The 22,167-nt window shown below is 35.3% G+C and overlaps 1 protein-coding gene and 1 long non-coding RNA gene across 8 annotated transcripts in view; one reads left to right on the plus strand and one right to left on the minus strand.

The window, feature by feature from the left end:
- The window catches only part of LOC140699332 (uncharacterized), a 52,638-nt gene extending 32,260 nt beyond the window's left edge, over nucleotides 1-20,378 (minus strand). For all 4 annotated transcript variants that reach the window (XR_012077412.1, XR_012077411.1, XR_012077413.1 and 1 more), the window contains exons 1-2: nucleotides 20,217-20,378; nucleotides 9,555-9,636 (exon numbers count right to left, since the gene is read on the minus strand). This is a non-coding gene — a long non-coding RNA (uncharacterized lncRNA). The remainder of the gene's footprint in view (nucleotides 1-9,554; nucleotides 9,637-20,216) is intronic.
- JMJD1C (jumonji domain containing 1C) overlaps nucleotides 1-22,167 on the plus strand; it is a 258,095-nt gene that overhangs the window by 33,865 nt on the left and 202,063 nt on the right. The window contains exon 1 of one of the 4 annotated variants that reach the window (XM_072971434.1): nucleotides 13,229-13,687. The exons of 1 other annotated variant lie outside the window; for it this stretch is intronic. In XM_072971434.1, coding sequence (XP_072827535.1) covers nucleotides 13,520-13,687 — 168 coding nt within the window. In that variant the 5' untranslated portion in view covers nucleotides 13,229-13,519. Of the gene's footprint in view, nucleotides 1-13,228; nucleotides 13,688-20,657; nucleotides 20,709-22,167 lie in introns of those variants that run through there. 2 more of the 4 variants (XM_072971433.1, XM_072971437.1) reach the window with 2 other exon arrangements.

Here is a 22,167-nt window from a genome sequence, read left to right on the forward strand (position 1 = left end):
CACATAATTGTGGAAGTGATATCCCATCACCTTTACCATATTCCATTGGTTTGAAACAAGTTGCAAGTCCCACCCACACTCAAGGAGAGGTGACTATACAAGAGCTTGTGTTGTTGGGGGTCTTTTTAGAATCCTGCCCTTCAATATAACACTCAACCTTCTATAAATAAAAAAGTAAGTAGCTTATTTTGTTTGTTAGTATGCAGGCAGTATTAATGGAGCTTGAAGTAGAAGAGAAAAAAATAGTCATCCATAATCCTGCCAGCCAATGAATCAAAATGTTTTCCTTTGGCTATGTGCGTGCATAAATTTTATAAAGAACCTATAGAACAGAGATACAGTTTCCCATTGCTTTCCACTTAGCAAAGGCATTTGTTGTTATTTATATAATATTTATATTTGCCATTTTTAAAGAATGAAATTGTTTCAGGTCACTATATCTATATTATTGATTATTGTAGGTTAATCAAGGTGTAACTCACAAACAGTGAAAATCATTGCTCTCTGTTTAGTTCTGTGAGTTTTGATAAGCATGTGTATTTGTACAACCACCATCACAGTCAAGATGCAAAATATTATCTTGTGCCTCTTGGTAGACAAACCCTCCTCCCACATCCCAGACCTTGACAATTACTGGTTTATTTTCTTTCCCTATATTGTTTCTTCTAAAATGTTGTATAAGTGGAATCATACACTTTGGAGCCTTTTGGGTTTTGTTGTCACTTAGTAAAATGCATTTGAGGTTGGGAAGTAAAGAAATAGTGTCCCTGTGACATAATAAAAAATAAATGTTTTGTCTTTGTTTCTGGTTCCTGGCCCAGAGCTGCTAAAATCCTTGAAAGGAGCATTTTCTGTTATTCGTAACAAGCTTTTTTCAACCATGCCTAAGGTTATGCAATGAGGTGACTCTTGGTGGGCCCCTAGATAGCTTCAGGATGGGCGCTGGTTGCCAGAGGAACCAACAATGTGATTAGAGAGTTGGAACTTCAGCGCCATTCCTGGACCTGCAAGGAGAGGAGAAGGTTTTCAATTGCCAGTGGTCAGTGATTTAGTTAGTCATGCCTACTTAGCAGAACCTACATAAAGACCCTTAAACAGTGGGGTTCCGAGAGCTTCAGATTTGGTAAATCCACTTGCTAGAAGGGTGGCACACTCCTGCTCTGTGGAGACAGAAGCTCCTGTGCTCAAGACCCATCTGGACCTTGCCCTGTATGCCTTTTTAATCTGACTGTTCACTTGTTTCCTTTATAATAAACTGGTAAAAGTAAATATAATTTTCTCTAGAGTTTTGTGAGCTGATCTAGCAAATTATTGTCATTGAAAGGGGGTGGGGGTTGTGGGAAACTTATAGTCAAGTCCGATAGAAGTATGAGTAACCTGGGGACCCCATACTTGCAGCGGACATCTGTTATGGGGGCTTTCTTGTGGGACTGAGCCCAAAACCCTGAGGAGTCCAGCAGTGATTTAGTAGTTAATGTCAGAATTGAAATGAATTGTAGGACACCCAGTTGGTGTCTGGAGAGTTGGAGAGTTAGTTGGTGTGAGGAAAAAACTCATACATTTGGTGTCAGAAGTGTTTTGAGTAAAAATAGCTCAGCTGCACCCAAAGCTGCCTAAGATTTGGGCTTGCCCAGCTTAAAGGGTAACCTTTAAGCCCTTGGGATGTCCGGCCTGTTAAGAGTGTCTTTGTTTACCTGAGGGCCTTTGGCCACACCAGGTTGCCTATGCTGACTATGTGGCGTCCTTGGGCTGTGTGGTATCAGATTAACCTATAGAGGAGCTGGAGACTAAAGTTAGCTATGCAGATGATCAACCCTACATATATTTTAGACCTCAGGTGAAAACGCAGGACACTGAGCCTCAGGTGAGCTTACCTGGTTGCCTGTACTCCATACATGTTGTCACATGTTCTTGCTGGTAGAAATAAGTGCTTTCTACACAGCTCCACTGGGAGAGGACATCTGGAAGCATGATATCTCTTGGACCCTGCCCTATGCTCCTCTTCCCTTTACTGACTTTAATCTGCATCTTTTTGCTATAATAAATTGAGTCCATGAGTAAAGCTGCTCTTTACTGTGTAATTCTAGTGAATTATTGAACCTGTGGGGCCTTGAGGACCCTGTTTAAGGGTCTTTATGTAGGTTCTGCTAAGTAGGCATGACTAATTAAATCACTGACCGCTGGTAATTGAAAACCTCCTCTCCTTGCAGAGGTTCCTCCATATTATTGCATGTATCAATACTCAGTTCTGTTTTACTGTTGAGTAGCATTTCAAAGTTTGTTCACTCCCTGGTTGAGCTAGTTGTTTCCAGCTTTTGGCAATTACAAATAAAATGACTATAAACATTTGAATGTGGGTTTTTGTGTGAACATAGGTTTTTATTTCACTGGGCTGAAAATACCTAAAAGTGGAATTGCTGGGTTATATGAAAAGTGTATGTTTAACTTTATGAGGAACTACTGAACTGTTCTGCAAAGTGGCTGTCCCAATTTGTACTCCTCCCAGCTGCCACTGGATGAGAGTTCTGATTGCTCCTCATCCTCCTTAATATTTGCTATTGCTAGTTTTCTTTTTCTTTTCATTTTACCCATCCTAATAGGCATGTAATAGTATCTTATTGTAGTTTTTCTTTCCATTTCCCTAATACCTAGTGATGTTGAGTGTCTTTTCTTGTGCTTACTTGCCATTTGTATATCTTATTTGATAAAATATCATTTCAAATTTTTTGCCGATTAAAATTTTTAAAAAATTATTATTGAGTTTTGAGAGTTCTCTAAATATTTTGGATACCAAATTTTTTTATCAGATATGTGTTTTGCAAATGTTTTCTCCCAGTCTATAATTGTGGGAGAGGAATTTTTAATTTCATTAATTTTATGGATTTTAAGAAATCTTTGCCTAACCCAATGTCATGTGTTTTCCTCTAAAAAGTTTTTTAGATTTTTAAACATTTTATATTCAAGTCTATGATTCATTTTGAGTTGATTTTAATTTATGGTGCAAGCAATGGGCCAAGGTTCATTTGTGACATATGAATATCTAATTGTTCTAGCACTATTTACTGAAGAGATTATCCTTTCTTTGTTGAATTACATTTTTACCTTTGTCAGAAATCAAGTGGCTGTATATGTATGGGTCTATTTCTGGACTCTCCATTTTGTTCTATTCATCTGTTTACTGATGTCATGCTGAGTTGATTAATGTAGCTTTATAGTATAGTCCTGAGGTAAGATAATATTAGTCTTCAGTTTTTTCTTTTTGAAACTGTTTTGGTTGTTCCAATTCCTTTATCTTGATTTTAGAATCAACTCATTGATTGTTAGCTTCAAAAAATTTGCTGGTATTTTGATTGAGATTACTTTGAATTTGTAGATCAATTTGGGAAGAATTGAGTCATCTAATACATGTGCATGGTATATTTCCTCATTTACTTAGGTCTCTCATTTAGCAGTACTTTGTAGTTTTCAGCATGGAGAGCTTGTATGTATTGTATTACATTTCTACATTTTTTAAGTTGCTATTATAAATGGTACTGGCTTTAAATTTGGATTTCTAATTTTTTGTTTCTAGTGTATAGAGATATAATTGATGTTTGCATATTGATCTTGTATACTGCAACCTTGCTAAACTCATTTATTAGTTCTAGGAGCTTTTTTGAAGATTCTTAGTGATTTTCTATATAGACAGTTATGCCCTTTACAAATAAAAGCAGCTTTATTCTCTTTACAATCTGTATGTCTTTTATTTCTTTTTTCTTACTGCATTTTCTAGGATTTTGAGTGTGTTTTTATTGAATAGAAGTGGTGACAGCTGATGTCCTTTTCATGTTGTGAATCTGGAGGGGAAACATTCACTCTTTTAGTATTAAATAAGATGTTAGCAGTAATTTTTTTATGAGATGCATTTTATCAGATTGTATAAATGCCCTTCTATTCCTGATGTGCTGAGAATTTTATCAGGAATGAGGATTGGATTTTTTCAAATGCTTATTTTTTGTTTTTGTTGATGCCATAGTATTTTCCTTCTTTAGTCTGTTGATCTGGTGGATTATACTGATTTTTCATTGTTGAATCAACTAATATTCCTGGGATAAACCTGTATTGGTTGTGGTGTGTTATTCGTTTTATAGGTTACTGAATTTGATCTGCTAATGTTCTGCTGAGGATATTTGCATCTATGAAGAATAATGATTTATAGTTTTCTTCTCTTGTAATTTCTTTGTCTGATTTTGGTATCCAGGGTAATGCTGATCTCATACAATGAATTTGAAACTTTCCATCCTGTTGTGGTTGCACAGATTTTTTCCCCCTACTCTTTTCTTTTTTCCCTCCCTGTGTGGTTTCAGTTTTGGTAATTTTTGTTGACCTGTCTTCAAGGTTATTGATTCTTTTCTCAGCTATGTTAAATCTGCTGATGAGCCCATCAGAGGCTTTGTAAATTTTTGTAGTTCTCATTTTCAGCATTTCAATTTGACCCTTTTAGCATTTCTGTTCAACTCTTGTAGTTTCTGTCTCTGACTTGCCATGATTGTGCATATTGTTTACCTGTTCCATTTGAGCCTTCATCATTATTCATAATTATTTTTAATTCCTTGACTGTTTCAACTTTTGAGTTATCTGTTTAAGTCTGCTTCTGTTGGTGGTTCTGTCTTCTGACAGCGATTTGTTTACTCTTGAAGTTTTGTGTGGTTTATAATTTTGCAGGGGGAGGGTAGCAAATTACTTTATTGGAAAGAATAGTACAAATTAAAGAACTTAAATAGATGTTTTTATATGACTTACAAAAAAGGAAATGGTAACCCAACGTGCAGGCACTATTTTGGTGACTAGTGAAGTCATCCCATGACTAGGCTTATAATTTTTGATCGATTGCCAGCTATCATTTACAAGATAATAGAGATTGATGTATCTGGAGTTTATGCCAAGAAGTGGGCATGACTCCTGTTCTGCTAAGCTGTTAATATGGGGGATTGAATCAGTCTTGCCTAGAGTTGATCAGGACGTATATTTTTTTGTTGCTCTGGTTATCTTTAGTGCATCGTCAGCTTTAAATGTTCCTGTCACCACCTCATGTTTAAGGTGAGGGCTGATTTGCTGGAGAGTTTTAACTCAGTGTTTTTATTCTACCTGTATCTTTAGCTTTACTTGTATATTTGTGCTTCAGATAGGTGCCTTCTGTATTCTTTTGTTCTTTCTCTATTAATGGAGTGCTGTTACTTATTACTAGGAGCTCGTTTGCCTTGTGGTGGTAGGCTGGGGGACCTGGGGGCTGTTTAGCTTTGTGGTGGTGGGCATGGGGCCTTATTTTTGGTCCTAGGCCAACATTATAGGTAGACTCTTCTCAGTAATCCTGCTTTTCCCCTAATAATAGTAGACCTCTATTGTTTGGGGTCAGGGTGATTTCCTGTCCCTTTATCAGTTGTAATTACTATCATCTAATTTGAAGGAATTATAAAATTTTGAATTATAAAACTTCCAGAAGAAAATACAAAAGAATACTTACATATTGTCTAAGCATGGCTTAAGGTTGAAACAGATTTTTTAACTTATTTGACTGTATAAAAATTTAAAACTTGTGAATATCAAAAAACAGAGTGTAAGTGGGGAAAGAAGGATCCATGTAAATTTAGATGTAAAAGCAAGTGAAACAATTGATTTTAAGTTAATTTTTGTAATTAGAATAGTTGAAAAAGATTTTTTTAGCTACTAAAGGCAAAGAAGAATATTAAAGCATGCAAGGTAAAGGTTTCAGGTATGAAGGTTACTTGTATTTAGATTATCTCAAAAATTCCTCCATTTGAAGTTAGTTCTGCTAGATTAATATGGTAGTTTTAAGAGCAAATTTGGAGAAGCAAGGAAAGAAGCAATTCTGTAATGGTGTTTAAAAGTTATTGTTTTCATTGGGAAGTCTTTTGGTCTGTATTATTAGTTTGTATGTATTAATGATTGATATGTATATCTTCTGTGAGATGTCCGAGATAGAACCTTTCTGGCTAAAAACATTTGTTTTCCTAAGCAAAATTAGTCTTGTCAATCCTTTAACATTTTTCAGGTTTGAATCTACCATGTGTCAGAAGAGTATATACCTTACTGCTTGGTAGGTTATTTAGAAGCTTTAGAATCAAAGTTTTAGGAACTCTTTTTGATTATGTCAGCCTCTGCATTTTATATATGATTCCTGGAGAAGGAGAGTGATTTATCCAAAGTAAACAGTAGTTAGTGGTATAAGTAACTTAGACTTCCTTGACTCCTGCTCTTTCATTACCCTACATTCTGTGACTGCTAATTTCAGGTTTGCTGCATTTGAGATATACATCTTAAAATATCCATTTGTAAGTGGCCCTGTGGAATGGGGATTGACCAGTTTTAACTTCTGTTTGCGTATTTTGTGAAACAAGAAGTTGGTTACCTTTCTGAATATTTCTCTTGGCCATTTAATCTTAGATAATATCAAACTTTGCCCTGGAGTAGCAGAATGTTTTGGGGATGTTGATTTGAATTTTAAATTTATAGCTAAAGTCCTTTTGAGGTCTGTTTTTCATGTGTGTCAGTTGTGATTTTTAAAGAAAATATCTAGAGATTTCCATATACTGAGCTTCTGTGAACATGAACTCGGTATTTGGAAGTTTGGAATTGGAACACTATTCTATACACTCTCCTTAATTAAATAAACAATCTGTAATAATGAAGCACACGTGGAATCACAAGACAGTGCTTTCCTTTATGTAGAGTAATTTATTTTTATTACATATTTATGTTTTGTAATACAGTATAAATCTCATTATATGTAATCATGTAGCTTTTTTGAGAATATGCCAAGGGAAAGAAAGAATTCCCTGTATTTCACTGCTAGGTCTTGTTTTGTTTTTGTTTTGTTTCTTTGAAGCTAGATTCTGTTAATTTAAGAAATGTGCCTCAGAGCTGTGTGTACTTGATCATGAAGTTCTTTCTTTATATAGAATCTAGCTTCATCTGTGGGGAAGAACATCAATGGAATATAGTTAGCATGCTGAGATTTTGACTCAGTATTACTTTTTAGCTTAGATTTTACTTTGACTTTCCCTAATTTATAGCTTTAAATAAAAGTATAGAAGGTCTTTTCCTTCATTAATTTTCATGGATATAACAGAGCCATTCTTTGGGACTTTTAGCTTTGCCACTACTGACATATGGCAATAATGAAGGCTTATGAGAATAATAGGAAGATAACCCTTTAGGAACCTAACTTGTTCATAAGTGAAAGAGCTAACATAACAGTTGAAGATGCAAAGTGCAAGCTTCTATCTAGCATGTTTTAATGGTAGTATTAACTACCATTTATGAGAGGGGTGATGAATAAAAAAAAAAGTGCTATGGAACACCCTTGGAAGACTCTTGGTATACTCAATAGCAATTTTTCAGTTCTTTTTTTCTTACAGCTCCTTGTTCAGCAGATTAGGAAATTTCCAGTGCTATTATGTTCATTCTTTCTAAATTAAAAAAGTTCATAAGTCAGATTTAAAGTCTCATTTTTGGAGAGGTATGTAGCTCAAGCGCTAGAGCACATGCTTAGCATACACAAGGTTCTGAGTTTAAGCCCCAGTACCTCCTCTAAAATAAAAATAAATAAACCTAATTACATCCCCCCTCAAAAATTAATAAGAAAATAAAGTTTCATTTTTAATAGAAAAATGTTGAAAAGAAGTAAAAGATTCCTGTGCATGCAGAATTTAAATTGGAAACTAGGTAACAACTGTGGAGGCCCAGTAGAGGTTTCTTCATTCCTTCTTCCTTTCTTTTTACCTTCCTTTCTTCTTCCTCTTTTTCCTTGTACATGGCATCAAGAAGATAGTCAGAATGATGTTTGTATGTTGGCTCCATCAAAGACATTATTTGAGACTGTTCTCTTTAGAATACTAAGAACAGACTGGGTGTTTTGCATATATACTTATAGGATCATTTTGGGGTTTGCATTAAATTGGTAGTTTGGTAACAAAATGAATGTTTTTCTTGTGAATTGTAACTCTTTATCTCTTCTTTAGAAATTACTACCATGAACCACCTTGTTTTTCTGGTGAAGCTCAAGTTTTATGAAGGCTTTACATTGTACATGATGAAATGAGATAATGTATGTAAGACATTGTTTTAAGGGAGATGAATAACTCTGTAGAAAGAAATGAAGTCTTATTTATGACCCTTGATTTAGAGATTCTCGGTTCCTCTTAGTTGGGTTAGATTTAGAAAAAGGTACATTTTTGCTATATTCTTTCATTAATTCAACAGCATTTATTGAGTATCTACTCTGCAGAAGATTTAATGATGCTGGGAACATTGTTAGGAACAAGATAAAGATACATTGTCCTTGCTTTTATAGAGTTTATAGTCTGTCCAGGGAGACAGATATAAAAATAATTTACATATACTAAGACAAATGGGAAATGTCTTGAAAATCTGTTATTAGGGATTTGATAATCTCAGTATCAGATGGCTTCCTTGAGGAAGTAATATTTGATTACTTTATCGTTGTCCTAAATGTGATTGAGGAATTCAGTTAAAACAGTGCTTAGAGAAATACCTAAATAAAAATTACTTAAGATTTAATAAAAAGCATGGTAACATAAACTTATATTCCATTCTATTCTTGGTCTCCGTTTGCATAATTAAGTTGAAACTCTTGATTTTCTTCATTTTAACATTGGCTTCCACAGTTCTTAGATGTACTCATGTATATGGTTGTTTAAGACCCCATAACCCAGCCCAGTCTTTACATTTGACAATGAATAAAAGCCTCCAAGTTACAGATTTGAAAACTATTTGTTAAAATGCCCTAATTATCTTGTATGCCATTCCAGTAATACTTCCCTAAATACAAAACAAACCAAGGTATTTCTGTTGTCTATCTTTCCAGATAGACTGAATTTCTTAAGGACAGAGGCCCTATCTCCAGAACCTTGCAGGATGTGAGACACATCAGTGTGTCTCATCCATAACAAATCAGTTATGGATAATCTTTGTTATTAATAAGGAGGAAACAACTTGGTGACTGGCCTCATGTTTCTTTTAAGTTGCTTCTTAGCATAATTCAGATACTTGGGAATCATAAGTTCTGGTTTTGAATTCCAGTTCCTTAATGTGTATTCCTAGGCAAATTTCTCTAAACGTCGCTTTCTTCATCTTTAAAATAAAGTGAGATTACATGTGTAAAGTACTTAGCATAGTGTCTGACAGATAGTAAGTGTTCCATAAATGGTGACTAATATTATTACAAGATACAGCTCTTCCTTGGTTTAGGATGGGGTTACCTCTGGATAACTCAATCATAAATTGAAAATATCCTAAATTGAAAATGTGTTGAACACATCTAATCTACTGAACATCATAGCTTAGCCTAGTCTACCTGCCACATGCTCAGGGCACTTACATTAGCCTATGGTTGGGCAAAATCATCTACACATAGCCTGTTTTATAATAAAGTGTCACATATCTCATGTAATTTATTGAATACTATACTGAAAGTGAAAAACAGGATGGTTATATGGGTATAGAAAGGTTGTAAGTATATATCGGCTGTTTACCTTTGTGATTGCATGGCTTGACTGGGAACTGCAGCTTGGTGCTACTGTCCAGCATCAAGAGAGTATCGTACTACTCACTAGCCTGGGAAAAAATCAAAATTAAAAGTTCCAAGTATGGTTCCTACTGAATGCATATTGCTTTCACACTGTTCCTAAAGTCAAAAAATCCTAAGTCAAACCATCATTAAGTTGCAGACTGTCTGTACATGCACTTAACCTTTTTGTCTATTTGTGTTGTTAAAAACAGATACCTTTAGTAACACAAAATACTGGTATGTAGTAGAGCAGATAATTGGTCCTTTCTATAATTACACCAGGTCAAAAAGTAAAAAATTGAAGTAGTCGACTGTTTGCTTATAAAACTAAACTTCATGAACTACTAATTAATGATAATGAAGCAGATAATTATGGCCCTTATTATTGCAATGAATACATTTTCTTCCTTTGTAAGTCAGGTTTTTTTTTTTTAATAAACCAAGTAGATTTTATGAGCAAATTTTTGTGGATTTTTAAAAAAACAAAATAATAATCCCTCAATGTATCTTTTATATAGATTTAAGGTATTTGATGTAAGAGATTTGCATGAATTAATGTATTAATGTGTATGTGTATTTAATATACATATTTGCATGTGGGGATGGAAAGAGTAGATCTAGTCTATATTTCTGAATTTTTAGCCTCTATAAAGTTAGTAATTTTAAATACTTCTGTGTTACTCTGTTTGCCTGTATAGTGAAAAGTATTGTAACTCTTCACATTTACTAATACTGGCATTTTCTGAGGATCTTTATGAAAGTAAAGAATGTAAGGGAGTTAATTGAACAAATATTCTAAGGTTTCAAATCTGACTAAAATTTATTTTAATTCCATCTTACTTACAGTTAAGATTTGCTTGTAAAAATAATGTAAATACAGTTGACTTTTGAACAACTCAGGGGTTAGGGGCGTAGTGCAGTAGAAAATTCGATTATAACTTTACAGTTGGCGTTAGAACACATTCTGCATCTGTGGATTCAACCAACTGGTTAGTATAGTACTATAGTAGTATTTATTGGGGAAAAAAACCTGCATGTAAGTGGACTCGCAGTTCAAACCCATGTTGTTCAAGGGTCAACTGTATTCCCTGAAACTAAGCAAAAAATGCCAGCAAACAAACAAAAATCGTTTAGGTCCTTTTTATTCTACATTTAAAAATGTGCCCTTTAGGTTTCTCCTAAACCAAAATATTCACAAATTAGTGGGGGGGGTTTATTTTTTAATTTTTTAAGTTTTATTTTTTGCTTTTGGTAAACCCTAGGCACTAGTTGTAGTTAAGAAATTCGTAAACTACCATCTGGAGTATAGTACTAAGAATTTAAGATGTTTGATTGAAAATATTATGAGGATATACGGCCTTTTAAAAAACTTGTTTCTGCACTTGAAATGTTTTGATTGTTTGATGAATTTACATGGTTTTCAGAGCACTTAAAAGGACAGCATTCTGTAAGTAGAGAAGGTTCCTAGGGGTCCATTTAGAGGAATTTACCTACAAAATTAAAATCAGCTGGTAGTTTTATCTAAGGCAACCCAACAGCCTATACTCTAAAAATATAATTCAGTGAATGGTATCTATATTATAATAGTATTACTTGCATCTCTTTTCTCAAGTGACTTTATATTTTCTTACTTGCTCTTAGAATATCACTGAGATTAGGAAGCATGCAAGTTTTTGGTAACAATTATATCATACCAAAGATCACAAAGCAAATCATTGAATTTGATATCTGAATGTTGATTATTTTCACCAGGTGATTTTACTGGCTCCTGAATCCAAGTTGATACTTTAGAAATCTCAGTCTGTAGTTCCCTAGGTGATTTGCTGAGTATTATATAGTATGTACTAAAAGAATGGATTTGGAAATAAAATTGCACAAGTAAAATTAAATTTTTCTCTCAGCTTGCGACTATGCATTTCTAGACGTGGTTTTCCTTTGTTTATCTATTACAGTTTTGTATTTGGCCTTTAGATTAGCAGAATTCGACATGATGATTAAAATCTCTCTTCCTTGTAATTTTGATTTCTAACCTGCTAGCAGTGGCCATCTATTCTCTGCTTCAAACAGCTCAGCTTGGATGTTGTAAGAAAGCAGATTAAAGCCTTGTGTTTATTTTAAATATTCATGTTTCTAGTATAAACTCCTTTAGAAAGGAAACTTTTGTAGAGGTTTAGAAAAATCTTTTAAGAAACCAAATATTATCATGAACAATGATCAGTACATATATGTAAACTAAAAAAAGTGCAGTATATTCTATATGTATTTACATGCAATATTATTGTATATGTGCAGTCAAACTGTAATAATTCTACCTAATAAAACTGAAAAAGGAAAAAAAGAGCAGTATGATGCCTAGAATTGTATGCATTTTCTGCAAAAGTATGGATTCTTGAAAAGCAAGGGCTATAGCTTTATTTACACATATCTGAAATAAATATAAAAACTTTTGGGAAAAAAAGAAACCTGAAATTAGAGTGTTATTAGGCTAGAAGAATTTTTTGGAGTTGGTATAATCACTAGTGGCCCTGAAAAGAAAAACACAACTGGAGTTTTAAAAATTACCTTTTAAACACACTATAAACTATGTCTAAAGTCGAATTTCTCACTGACATCTATATGGAGGTTCGATTTAGAAGAATTCAAGGCTTTGATCAAAGAAGGAGTAATTGTTCCAAGTTGGAGGTTTGTATGTGTATGGGTTACAAGTCCTGTTGTGATTGGATGGGAAGTAAACATAATTTATTTTCTTGAACTGTGATTGGCTAAAACCCTTTTCTTTCCACGGTAGTTTGCAACAGCTGAATCCAGAGCCTTTCCCTGTTTCTATTAACCGACCAGTGAGTTGGGGTAGGTACTAGTACTAAAAGTACTCAAATTGGCGCAGAGACTGTGAATTTTAAGAATGTTGACAGAAGCCCTTAAGCGGGTGTTTGACTTTCTTAAAACAAAGCAGTAGAGAGGCGTAAATCTCTGAATAGCTCAAACGTGTAGTTAGTGTCACCCAAAACGAGAAGAATGAAAGGATGACGATGTTGTCTTCATTTTCATTTAATGTCGTGAATTGTTGCTCTGCAGTGGCTGAGTTCTGTGGGCTTAGTTTTCAGTTGAGAGTGTTGCTCTGCTTTGCTGTTGCGACTACAGGTCTATTAATTCGGACAAAATTCGAGCTAACTCAGACTGCCGTCGCCATGTGTTTTGAAAAAACACATCACTCTGGAGATGCGGCTTTTCACCTGGAGTTTGTTTTGTGACCCAGAGTGGAACGAGCACACTTCTTTTTCGCCTCATCCCTTCTTCTGAGGGAGAGACGAGTAGAGAGGTGGACTTCAAACGCTCTAGTAGCGTTCCTGAAGAACTGCATCCCCCTCTCCTGCCCCACTCTATTTTTTGTCCTGGCTAGTCCCGCAGCCGCAGCTGCGGCGTCAGGCACTACTTTCCGTCTGCGGTGGTTTCTCAGACCCTCTGCCGCGGCTCCCTCCCCCAGCCCGCGCCGGCGGAAGGAGACGCGCAGCGCGCTCGCAACCAAGCTAGTGGATGGGGAGGCGGAGTAGTACTGGCCGCGGTGCGGTGGCGGCAGCGGCCGGTGCTGCGGCGGCAGCGGCCGGTGCTGCCTTCGGCCTTCCGACGGGTGGTGCGGCGATTTGTCAGTTTTTTTTTTCTTTTCTTTTTTCTCTCTCTTTTTTTCCCCGTGAGCTGGAGCGGGAGTCTTCAAGTTGGGGAGTCCAGGGGAGTGTTGAGGACTGAGAGAGACCGAGGTCGCTGTGCCCTTCTAGGCAAAGCGTCCGGTACGCCCTCGAGTCCGCGCTCGCTTGCTCGTTGGGTGGCCACGGTCCCCAAGTCCGCTGTCCTCAACATGGGCGGCCGGTAGGAGGGGGTTTCGTTGGTTCGCTAGCAGCTGAGGAGGCAGCGGCCACTTTGGCAGTGACTGCTATGGCGGTGGAGACGCGGCCGGAGCTGGTGGGGAAGCGGTTCCTGTGCGTGGCGGTCGGCGAAGAGGTGCGGCCGGAGCTCGGGGACAGCGGACGCTGCTGGCGGAGCTGGCGAGCGGGGGTCATCCGAGCTGTGTCACATAGGGACAGCCGCAATCCAGACCTGGCGGTAAGAGCAAACGCCCCCGAGTCTCCCAGCCTGCGCCTGCACCCCCATCCCCGTCTCGCAGCCGCACCTTCTGGGGTTATCTCTGGCACCTGGCTCAGCCCGGCCAACTGGCGGTCACGCCCCTCTTCCGTGCTCACGGCAGTATTGCCCATATCCCCTGCCAGGGTCGCCGCCTCCCCGAGAGTAGCTTCCCCGGTGGGGGCAGTCACCGAACAGGACTCCGCGGCGCCCGCCTGGGCTCCTTGGCCTCTGGGGTTGGCCGCGGCTGCCCCTGCGGCGCCCGGGTGGCCGCGGAGATACTACGGCGAGGCGGGGCTGCGAGCCCGGCGCCGCACGGACAGGTCCGGCTGAGGAGCGGACCACTCCTGGCGGTAGGCTTCCAGCTTCACCTGCATTTCTTAGAGGAAGTCTCAATAGTGCCGGGGTTGAGGATTTAAAACTTATCTTGTAAGGTTGCTGAAGGGGAAGGTGAAAAGGAAAGAGGCAGACCCCTGGTTTTCCAATCCTGAGATTCGTGTGTTTTCGAGGCAAAGGCTATGGTATTGGCAGTGCCCAGATTCAACCTCTTTCTACAGTTGGATAATTGGATTTCTAACCGGAAACGATGAAAATGGAAAGTTTTGGTTTGGAGGTTTTATGAGAATTAATTTCTTTCTCTCCCCCAGCCTTCTTTCCTTCCGTTCATTTTTTGTCCATAGTGTTACGTTGTTGTTTTTGTTAGAAGTGAATAGTACTTGAAAATCATCCGTTCCTGGGTTTTATGTGATTTTAAATGATGCAAGGAACATTGAAAATGAAATGCTGAAGATCCTACAGAACCCTGAAGTGTCTTTTTCTTTGAATGCTTTTCTTGTGACACTGCTAATATTTTCAGAAGTGTAGGAATGTGCAGGATATTTCGAGAAGGGATATGCTGTTAGTGTTACAGTAACATATTCACTGGGGGACACAGATTGAAGTTAAGGAGCGGAATAGAGGCAACTAATTGACTAGGCTTTGAAAGGTTGATTTATGAATACATAATGAAGTTTATTGGGAATATGCTGGGAAATTTAATTTTTCACTGAATATTTCAAACTTCGGATTTTTTTCCTTTTGTTTATATGCAGATTTACAATTCCAGATTCACTTTAGTATATGTGTACATACCTATCTTAGTATTTTTGTTAGCGGTTTTGAGTGTGTTTTTGCAAACCTCGGTTTCATGACTAGTCGATGATATGGTTACATGTAGTATGTATTAATGTCGACTTGATGGTGCAAAGCATGTTTGTTTTGCTCATAGGTTTATCTAATAGGAAATGTGCAGAATAGAGGTAATTTTGAAGATTCTGGATGGTTATTCTCATTGAAAAGATGTAAAAGAATCTTCCTTAGGAAAAAAATGTCTTAATGATTCTACAAATTGTGGCAGTTCAATAACTATAAAAAGCATGTGCTGACTATTTTTCCTTCTTTTAGTGATAGGAAATTGTCTTGGCTTTTATGTGGAAGATAGTTGGATTATGGGTTAGCCTTTTAAAGTTTTTTCAAAATAAATATGGAATGATACTTTGTGTTTGCCACAGTATTTTGTTTTAGTAGTTAACTTTAAAATTGGGAAATACAGTTTTAAATTACATATATGATTGGTGATAGTCAAGTTATTAAAGTTGGTATCAAATATCAAGTATATTAAAAATACTTTATTGTATGGAAATTTAAATGATATAAAGAATGAGGTTTACACATGGTTGAGAAGGTAAGGTATTAAGGGCTATTTAAAAATGAGGGGGGAGGGTATACCTCAGTGGTAGAGTGCATGCCTAGCATGCATGAGGTCCTGAGTTCTATCCCAGGTACCTCCACCAAAAGAAAGAAATAGATAAATCTAATTACCTCTCTCCTAAAAATAAATAAATAAATATTTTAAAAATGAAAAATGTATGTGGATGGAGGGAATTGACTAGAAAGAACTGGAAGTTGTTTCTCAGATCATAGAAATGTTTTGCATCTTGATTTGCATGGGTGTATACATATATCAGGACTTGTTGAATTGTGCACTAATATCTGTGTTTTTCACTCTTTGCAGATTTTACCTCAAAAAATGTGTTTTGAACCATAGCTGTGAACCTTCCAACAGTTTTCCATAGTCTTTTTTAAAAATTGTTATTACTGTAATCTGAGTTTTTATCCTACAGCCTACAGATTTCATTATTTTAAAACTTTTTAATATTCATATTTCTTTTTTTTACATTCATATTTCCTTAACTAAATGGAACTTGGACTAGTTTAACATCACCTTAGTGTAAAGCCTTTGTAGACTTTTGTTGCTGCAGAATAAATCAAGCCCAAAAGAGCTTGAACAGTTACATAAAAAATGCTGGTAAATAGGCTATTTTTGTGAGTGTTTTTCCTTTTTTTAAGTTATAAATACATGTGGTTTATAGCCTGCAAATTTATTAGGAATCATGGTTGTGTATTTATACATGGCACATGATTTGGAAGGATAATTATCAGAACTTGAGAGTAGATTACAGAATACTTTGTCTTAAAAGTTAATCAGTTATTCTTATTTTCGGTCTTATATATGACTAATTGTCATATGCATCAATTTCCTATCACTACTGTTTACTAATTATCACAACCTTGTTGGTTTAAACAATACAAATTGATTATTTCAACAGTTCTGGAGATGACAAGTCTAACACATGGGTCTCAGTGAGTTAAATTAAGGTGTGATTAGAGCTATGTTTTTTTCTGGAGGCCTTTTTTTTTTTTTTTTAACTAGTTTTTAGAAGCAGCCCACAGTCCGTGGCTCATGATCCTCATCCTCCTTAAAAGCCAGCAACAAAACTGTATTCTTCTGTAGTCACATCATCCTCTTGACTCTTCTGCTTCTTTCCTCTTATTTTAAGTGTCCTTATCATATTGGGCCCACCCAGATAATCCAGGATAATCTCCCCATCTGCTTATTAACAGCCTTAATTCCATTTGAACCTTAATTTTCCTTTGCCATGGGATATAACATAGTTACAGGTTTCATGAATTAGGACATGAGCATCTTTGGGGTGGCATTCTGCCCACCACACTATTGTAGCAAAAATATTTTTTACAATACGAACATACATGATTTGATACAAATTAAAATAAATTTAGGCTAAAATTGTATTTTTTCATGCCGTGAGTTTTAGTGGTATCACTATCTGATTTCTTTAGTAAATGAACTTAACTGGTAGAAACTTTACTCAACTATGCTTGGATAATTTCACGTATTTTGTTGTTGACTTTAAAAAAGTTGCCTGAAAATCTTCTAGGTTATCTTGGAATTACATTAATCAACGAAAGACTTTGAACGCTTTTTATTCAGGAGGACCAAGTTGTTGAAGAAACTGAAATACATAAAATTTATTGTGAGTCCTCAGCATATAGGGTTCTTTTTTTAGCTCCATTATTTAGAAAGGTTCTTGCATTGTTACGTTTGCTGAACATTTATTAGTGCCTTAGTTTTTTGAGGAACATTTCTAGAAGGTTGATAGTATTATAGAAGGAAAGCTGACAGTTGAGTATTGTTATGTAATATTCATCCTTGAATAATATTGTTACGCTAATTAAAGAGCAAATATTGATTTACTCTTTACTCATTTTACTTCATTTGCACAACTTAACAGCCATTTATTTTCTTACCTATTTATCGATCCATTCAGTAACTTACCTACCATCTCTTGAAGTTTAATGTAATTGCATCGTTTAGAGTGAACCCTGTCTAAAGTGTGAGTATTTTTTTAAAAAAAACTATCATGTTTTTTCAGTAACTAAAAGGAAGAAAAAATTATATTGTGTTTCATAGACCAAACATATATTTGCTTTTATTTGGAGGAGCTTTCTGGAAGGTCACTTAGTGAAGAGTAGCTAACCTTGAAATGCAGATTTTAAACTATTCTCAACCCTGTGATACCTTCAGATTAAAGTTACTTTACAGATCTTATGTGCATATAAAATTTTTTAAAATTTATTTAGGAGCTTGAAATGATTTATGATTATTTGTTCATAAGGAAGCCCTTTTCCATTTTAGTACTTTTTCTGCTTAGCTGTCTCTTCATTTAAGTTTCATATTGTGTTGGTAACATTTGATTCCTTTATAAGTTTTGTTAGGATAATACTTTAGGTGAGTCTGAAATTTATATCATGATGTTGCAGTATTGCTAATATTAATTTCTAGTCTAAGCACACAGCGTTGAATGAATGAATGAGTTTTACTTCATTGCTCAGTGTGATCTGCCTAAATTAACTATAGGGAAAATTGGTTTAGCTCATTAGGTAGAAAGACTTTTATGCCTGATTCAGTACATACACAGTTTTTTTCCCCTTCTTTTGAATTTATTATTATTAATGGTCCTAAAGACTTATTATGTACAGGAAAATGAATATGGGCCACAATTTTCTCATTTATTCCATTCAGTGGGTAGAATTGGTCCAGAATCCAGAGCTTTCCCTGTTCTGTAGTTCTAGAATTGTGATGTTAATGTTTTCTTTACTTCTAATGTCTTGGAATAAAGTATCTGTTAAGTAAAAATAAATTTCAAGTCTTGTCTCAAAAGCTCTTAATTCTTAGATAATGAAACATTTCATTATGACATGTCTTATATTATTACAAGGACCATAATTTTATGTAAATAATGTGATTTCTGTTTAGTGTTTTCTTTTGAATCATCAAAATGAGATCATAGGGTTTGAATTTTTATGATTGAATAAATTGAGGTAGAATAAATATCTGAAGGCTACAATATTGGGTCTTAAATTAATTTTGTATATATTTCTTCATTCATTTGGAAGTTTTGATCAGCTACATTTAACTTTTTGTGAAAAAATACCCTATAGTTCAGGCTGATAAAAAGAAGTCAAAGATTGCTTCTCCAAATGATTAGTGATTCACACTTTCAAAGTTAAAAAAAAAGCCCCTTTCATTGCTATAATAAATGTTCTCCCTGACCCTCTACTTTCTTGAGTTTTGCAACCCCATGATTGAAGCTCTTTTGGAACTTGTTCCTTTAGTGAGTACAGCTCCTCCCATCTTCTTAATTTAGCATTTGATAGTCAGTCCTTTGCTTTACTGTTTTACTTTGTTTTTTGCATCTTGTTATTCCCTTTGGAGAATTTACTTGTATTTCTTTGCATCCTTAACCTACCACTTAAGCACTGGCCTTCAATTTGAATCCACCATCTCTCCTCTTTTCTTTGATGTCTGTATGTGAATATTCCATATTTGAGTCTGATACAGTGTTTCTACAATGTAATTCATTATCTTGAAGTGGAAGAGCTCCCCTTTTGAGATTTATCCAGGGTAGACTTAAAAAATGCCTCATCCTTCAACTACCATTTAAAATGTGTGTATTTACTGAGTTATGCAAATTTTCTTCTTCTAATTGCAGTCTGCTCTACTCCCCACTGCCCTCCCCCCACTTTTTCCAATTTGTGCTGCCATGTCATTGCCCCAGGCATGTATTAAACGGTCTTTTTACTTTCAAGTTTCTTCCTTTTTCAGTCTCTTGTATTCATTGTAGACAAATTACTCAGCCTGCATTTCCTTTTAGCTCACTTGAGTAGTTTTTCCTTTGCTTATTAAAGTCCATACTTCATTCTCTAATGTTTAGATGTACTCCATGTTGTCTCTATCCTTGAAATTTAAAATTTACTAATCCCCTACACAAACTATGTTTAGCGAAAGTCTTTTGTTGAAATTTTTTAAATACTGTAATATACTATTATGAAATCATAAAATGCACTTCGTGCTTCCTTTCAAATTTCATTTGCCAATAAAAAGTTTCTGATGTCAGACTGTCAGATATGTTCTCTTCTGTTAAAAATGGTTTTACTTGGTATGCATGAACAGAGTCCAGTGAGAGAACAAATTCTTAATGAATCAAATGGTGTATAAAATATTATTTACTCCATTTCTGTTCATGAAAGACAAATCCAGTTTAACAGCATTTTATATACTATTAATTAATCCTAAAATAACTACTTTGATATTACGGCATACATTTTCCACTTCCATTTTAATGTTTTTGAAATTAAGGCATAGTTTATATACAGTTCGTGTTAAAAGCAACTTGTTTACTACTAGGCAGATTATTAAGTGACAGTAGAATGATAGTGGTCTGCCTGCAAAGTGTGTAACCTTAGTGTAGAACTTTCCAGTCTTAGCATCCTTTTAAACCTTAAAAATTACTGAGGTGCCCATAAAATTTTGACTTTTGTGGGTTATATCTATTGATATTTACTGTATTAAAAATTAAAATGGTGAAGTTAAAATACACAGGCACATGTTCAGTTTCCTGCCAGACCAGTGCTATCATACTACATGTAGCCTGTGCAAAACTGCTCTGAACACTGATGAGAGAATAAGAGTGGAAAAGGAAAATAATGTCTTGGCATTACTATGAAAAGTTTTTACCTTACTAACTCCCTGAATGGGTTCAGTTACCCCTGAAAACCTGTGGTGAAGATGTCTGTTCATCTGATTATTCCCCTAGTTGGAATTACTTACATTGGTATCATGGCAGGTGTTTAAATTTTAAGTTGAATTTAGCTTCTTCATCATTTCAGCTGTCTTCTAGTACTTGCTATGTTGCTATGAAAAGTATGTATTTTAGATGTAGAAGATTTCCTGTCTCATGCTAGAAAATGTAGAAACAGTAGAACATGAAGTAGAAACTAAGTCAGCATTCCTAGAATAGATTTTAGAATTTTTCAAAGACAAGAGATCTGTGTGACTAATTCACATCTTGTGAAAGACTATCACTTAGGAGCTAAAACATCTGATCCATCTGTCGAAATTTCTGAGTTTACGTAGGATTCAGAAAACATCTTTAGGACCCGAGGAATATCAAAAATGGAAGTAGTATGTCAGTGTATGGGTAAAGTTATGCATAGCCATTTAATGTAAAATGGCTTTATGTATAGCTAATATAAGATTCATTTCCTTTCCAAATTGTTATTCCTTTGGGTGAATTTTAGCATCAAGGCAACACAGCACCAGGTAAGGTATTTAAACTGTGAAACAATTTAAAGTTGGTAAACTGTCCCAGTGTGTTGAATAGTACTATACTATTATTTTGGTCTGTCTGCTTTATCTTCTTCAAAACCACATTGATTAAACTATACAGGTCATATTTTAGAGTGTTTCCCCTATTCCCTAAAGTTTTTTATTGTTACTTGTAACTTTCAAAGTCCCTTACCATATTTTAACACCAAAATGACTCATTTTAAGAGAAACCATTTTACTTTACCTTGTTCATCTGAATAAACGGAATAAATAATGAATATGAATATAGACTATTTGTGTCCTATCTTTCCATAATGGTTTTGAAATATATAAACGATTAATTCCTCTTGAACTAAAAGTTATAGCTTAAAAAAGAGACAAAAAGAAACAACAAAAGTGAGACAGCACAAGAGATATAATTTAAACTCAGATATACTAGTAGTTGCATTAAATGTAAATTAACTAAACGTTTCTTTTTTTTCATTTTTCAGTTTTGTTAGGTAGAATTGTTACAGTTTGACTGCACATATACAATGTATTGCATGTAAATACATATAAAGAGTATACTGCACATATTTTTAAAATTTACACATATGTACTGTTCATTGTTTCTAAGAACGTTTAGAGCTTTAACTTTTTAAACTTACATAGTTATCAAAGGAATAAAGCCAACCACAAAATAAGAATTAATTCGAAAAGATACATACACCTCACTATTAACAGCAACATTATTTATAATTGCTAAGATATGGAAGTATCGTAAGCGCACATCAATAGATGAATGGATAAAGAAGATGCAGCATGTAGATGTAGTGGAATACAACTCACCCATAAGAAAGAAGGATATTTTGCCATTTGCAGCCCTTCATTCACTTTCTTTTTTCCACTTCAAAAACCAGAATTTTATAATTCACATAAACATTTCCGTAGCATCAAAAACAACAAAATACCTAGAAATAAATTTAACCAAGGAGGTTACCTATACTCTGAAAACTGTGAAACATTGATGGAGGAAATTGAAGATGATACAAAGAAATGGAAAGATGTCTTGTGCTCTTGGATTGAAAGACTCAACATTATCAAAATGGCCCTACTACCCAAAGCAATCTACAGATCCAGTGCAACCCCTGTCAAAGTACTCAACAACATTTTTCAGAACAAGAACAAACAATTCCAAAATTTATATGGAACCATAAAAGACCCTAAACTGCCAAAGCAATTTTTTGTAGGTTTTTTTTACCCCTTCGCTTTCTTCTTTTTGTTCTCTTTTCTTAGGGTTTCATGACTAGAGAAGTTCCTTTAACATTTGTGGTAAAGCTGGTTTGGTGGTGCTGAATTCTTTTGGCTTTTGTTTATCTGTGAAGCTTTCGATTTCTCCTTCAAATCTAAACAAGAACCTTGTTGGATAGAGTATTCTTAGTTGTAGGTTTTTCCTTTTCATCACTTTAAATAT

Source organism: Vicugna pacos, chromosome 11 (genome assembly GCF_048564905.1).
Source record: "Vicugna pacos chromosome 11, VicPac4, whole genome shotgun sequence".
NCBI lineage: Eukaryota > Metazoa > Chordata > Mammalia > Artiodactyla > Camelidae > Vicugna > Vicugna pacos.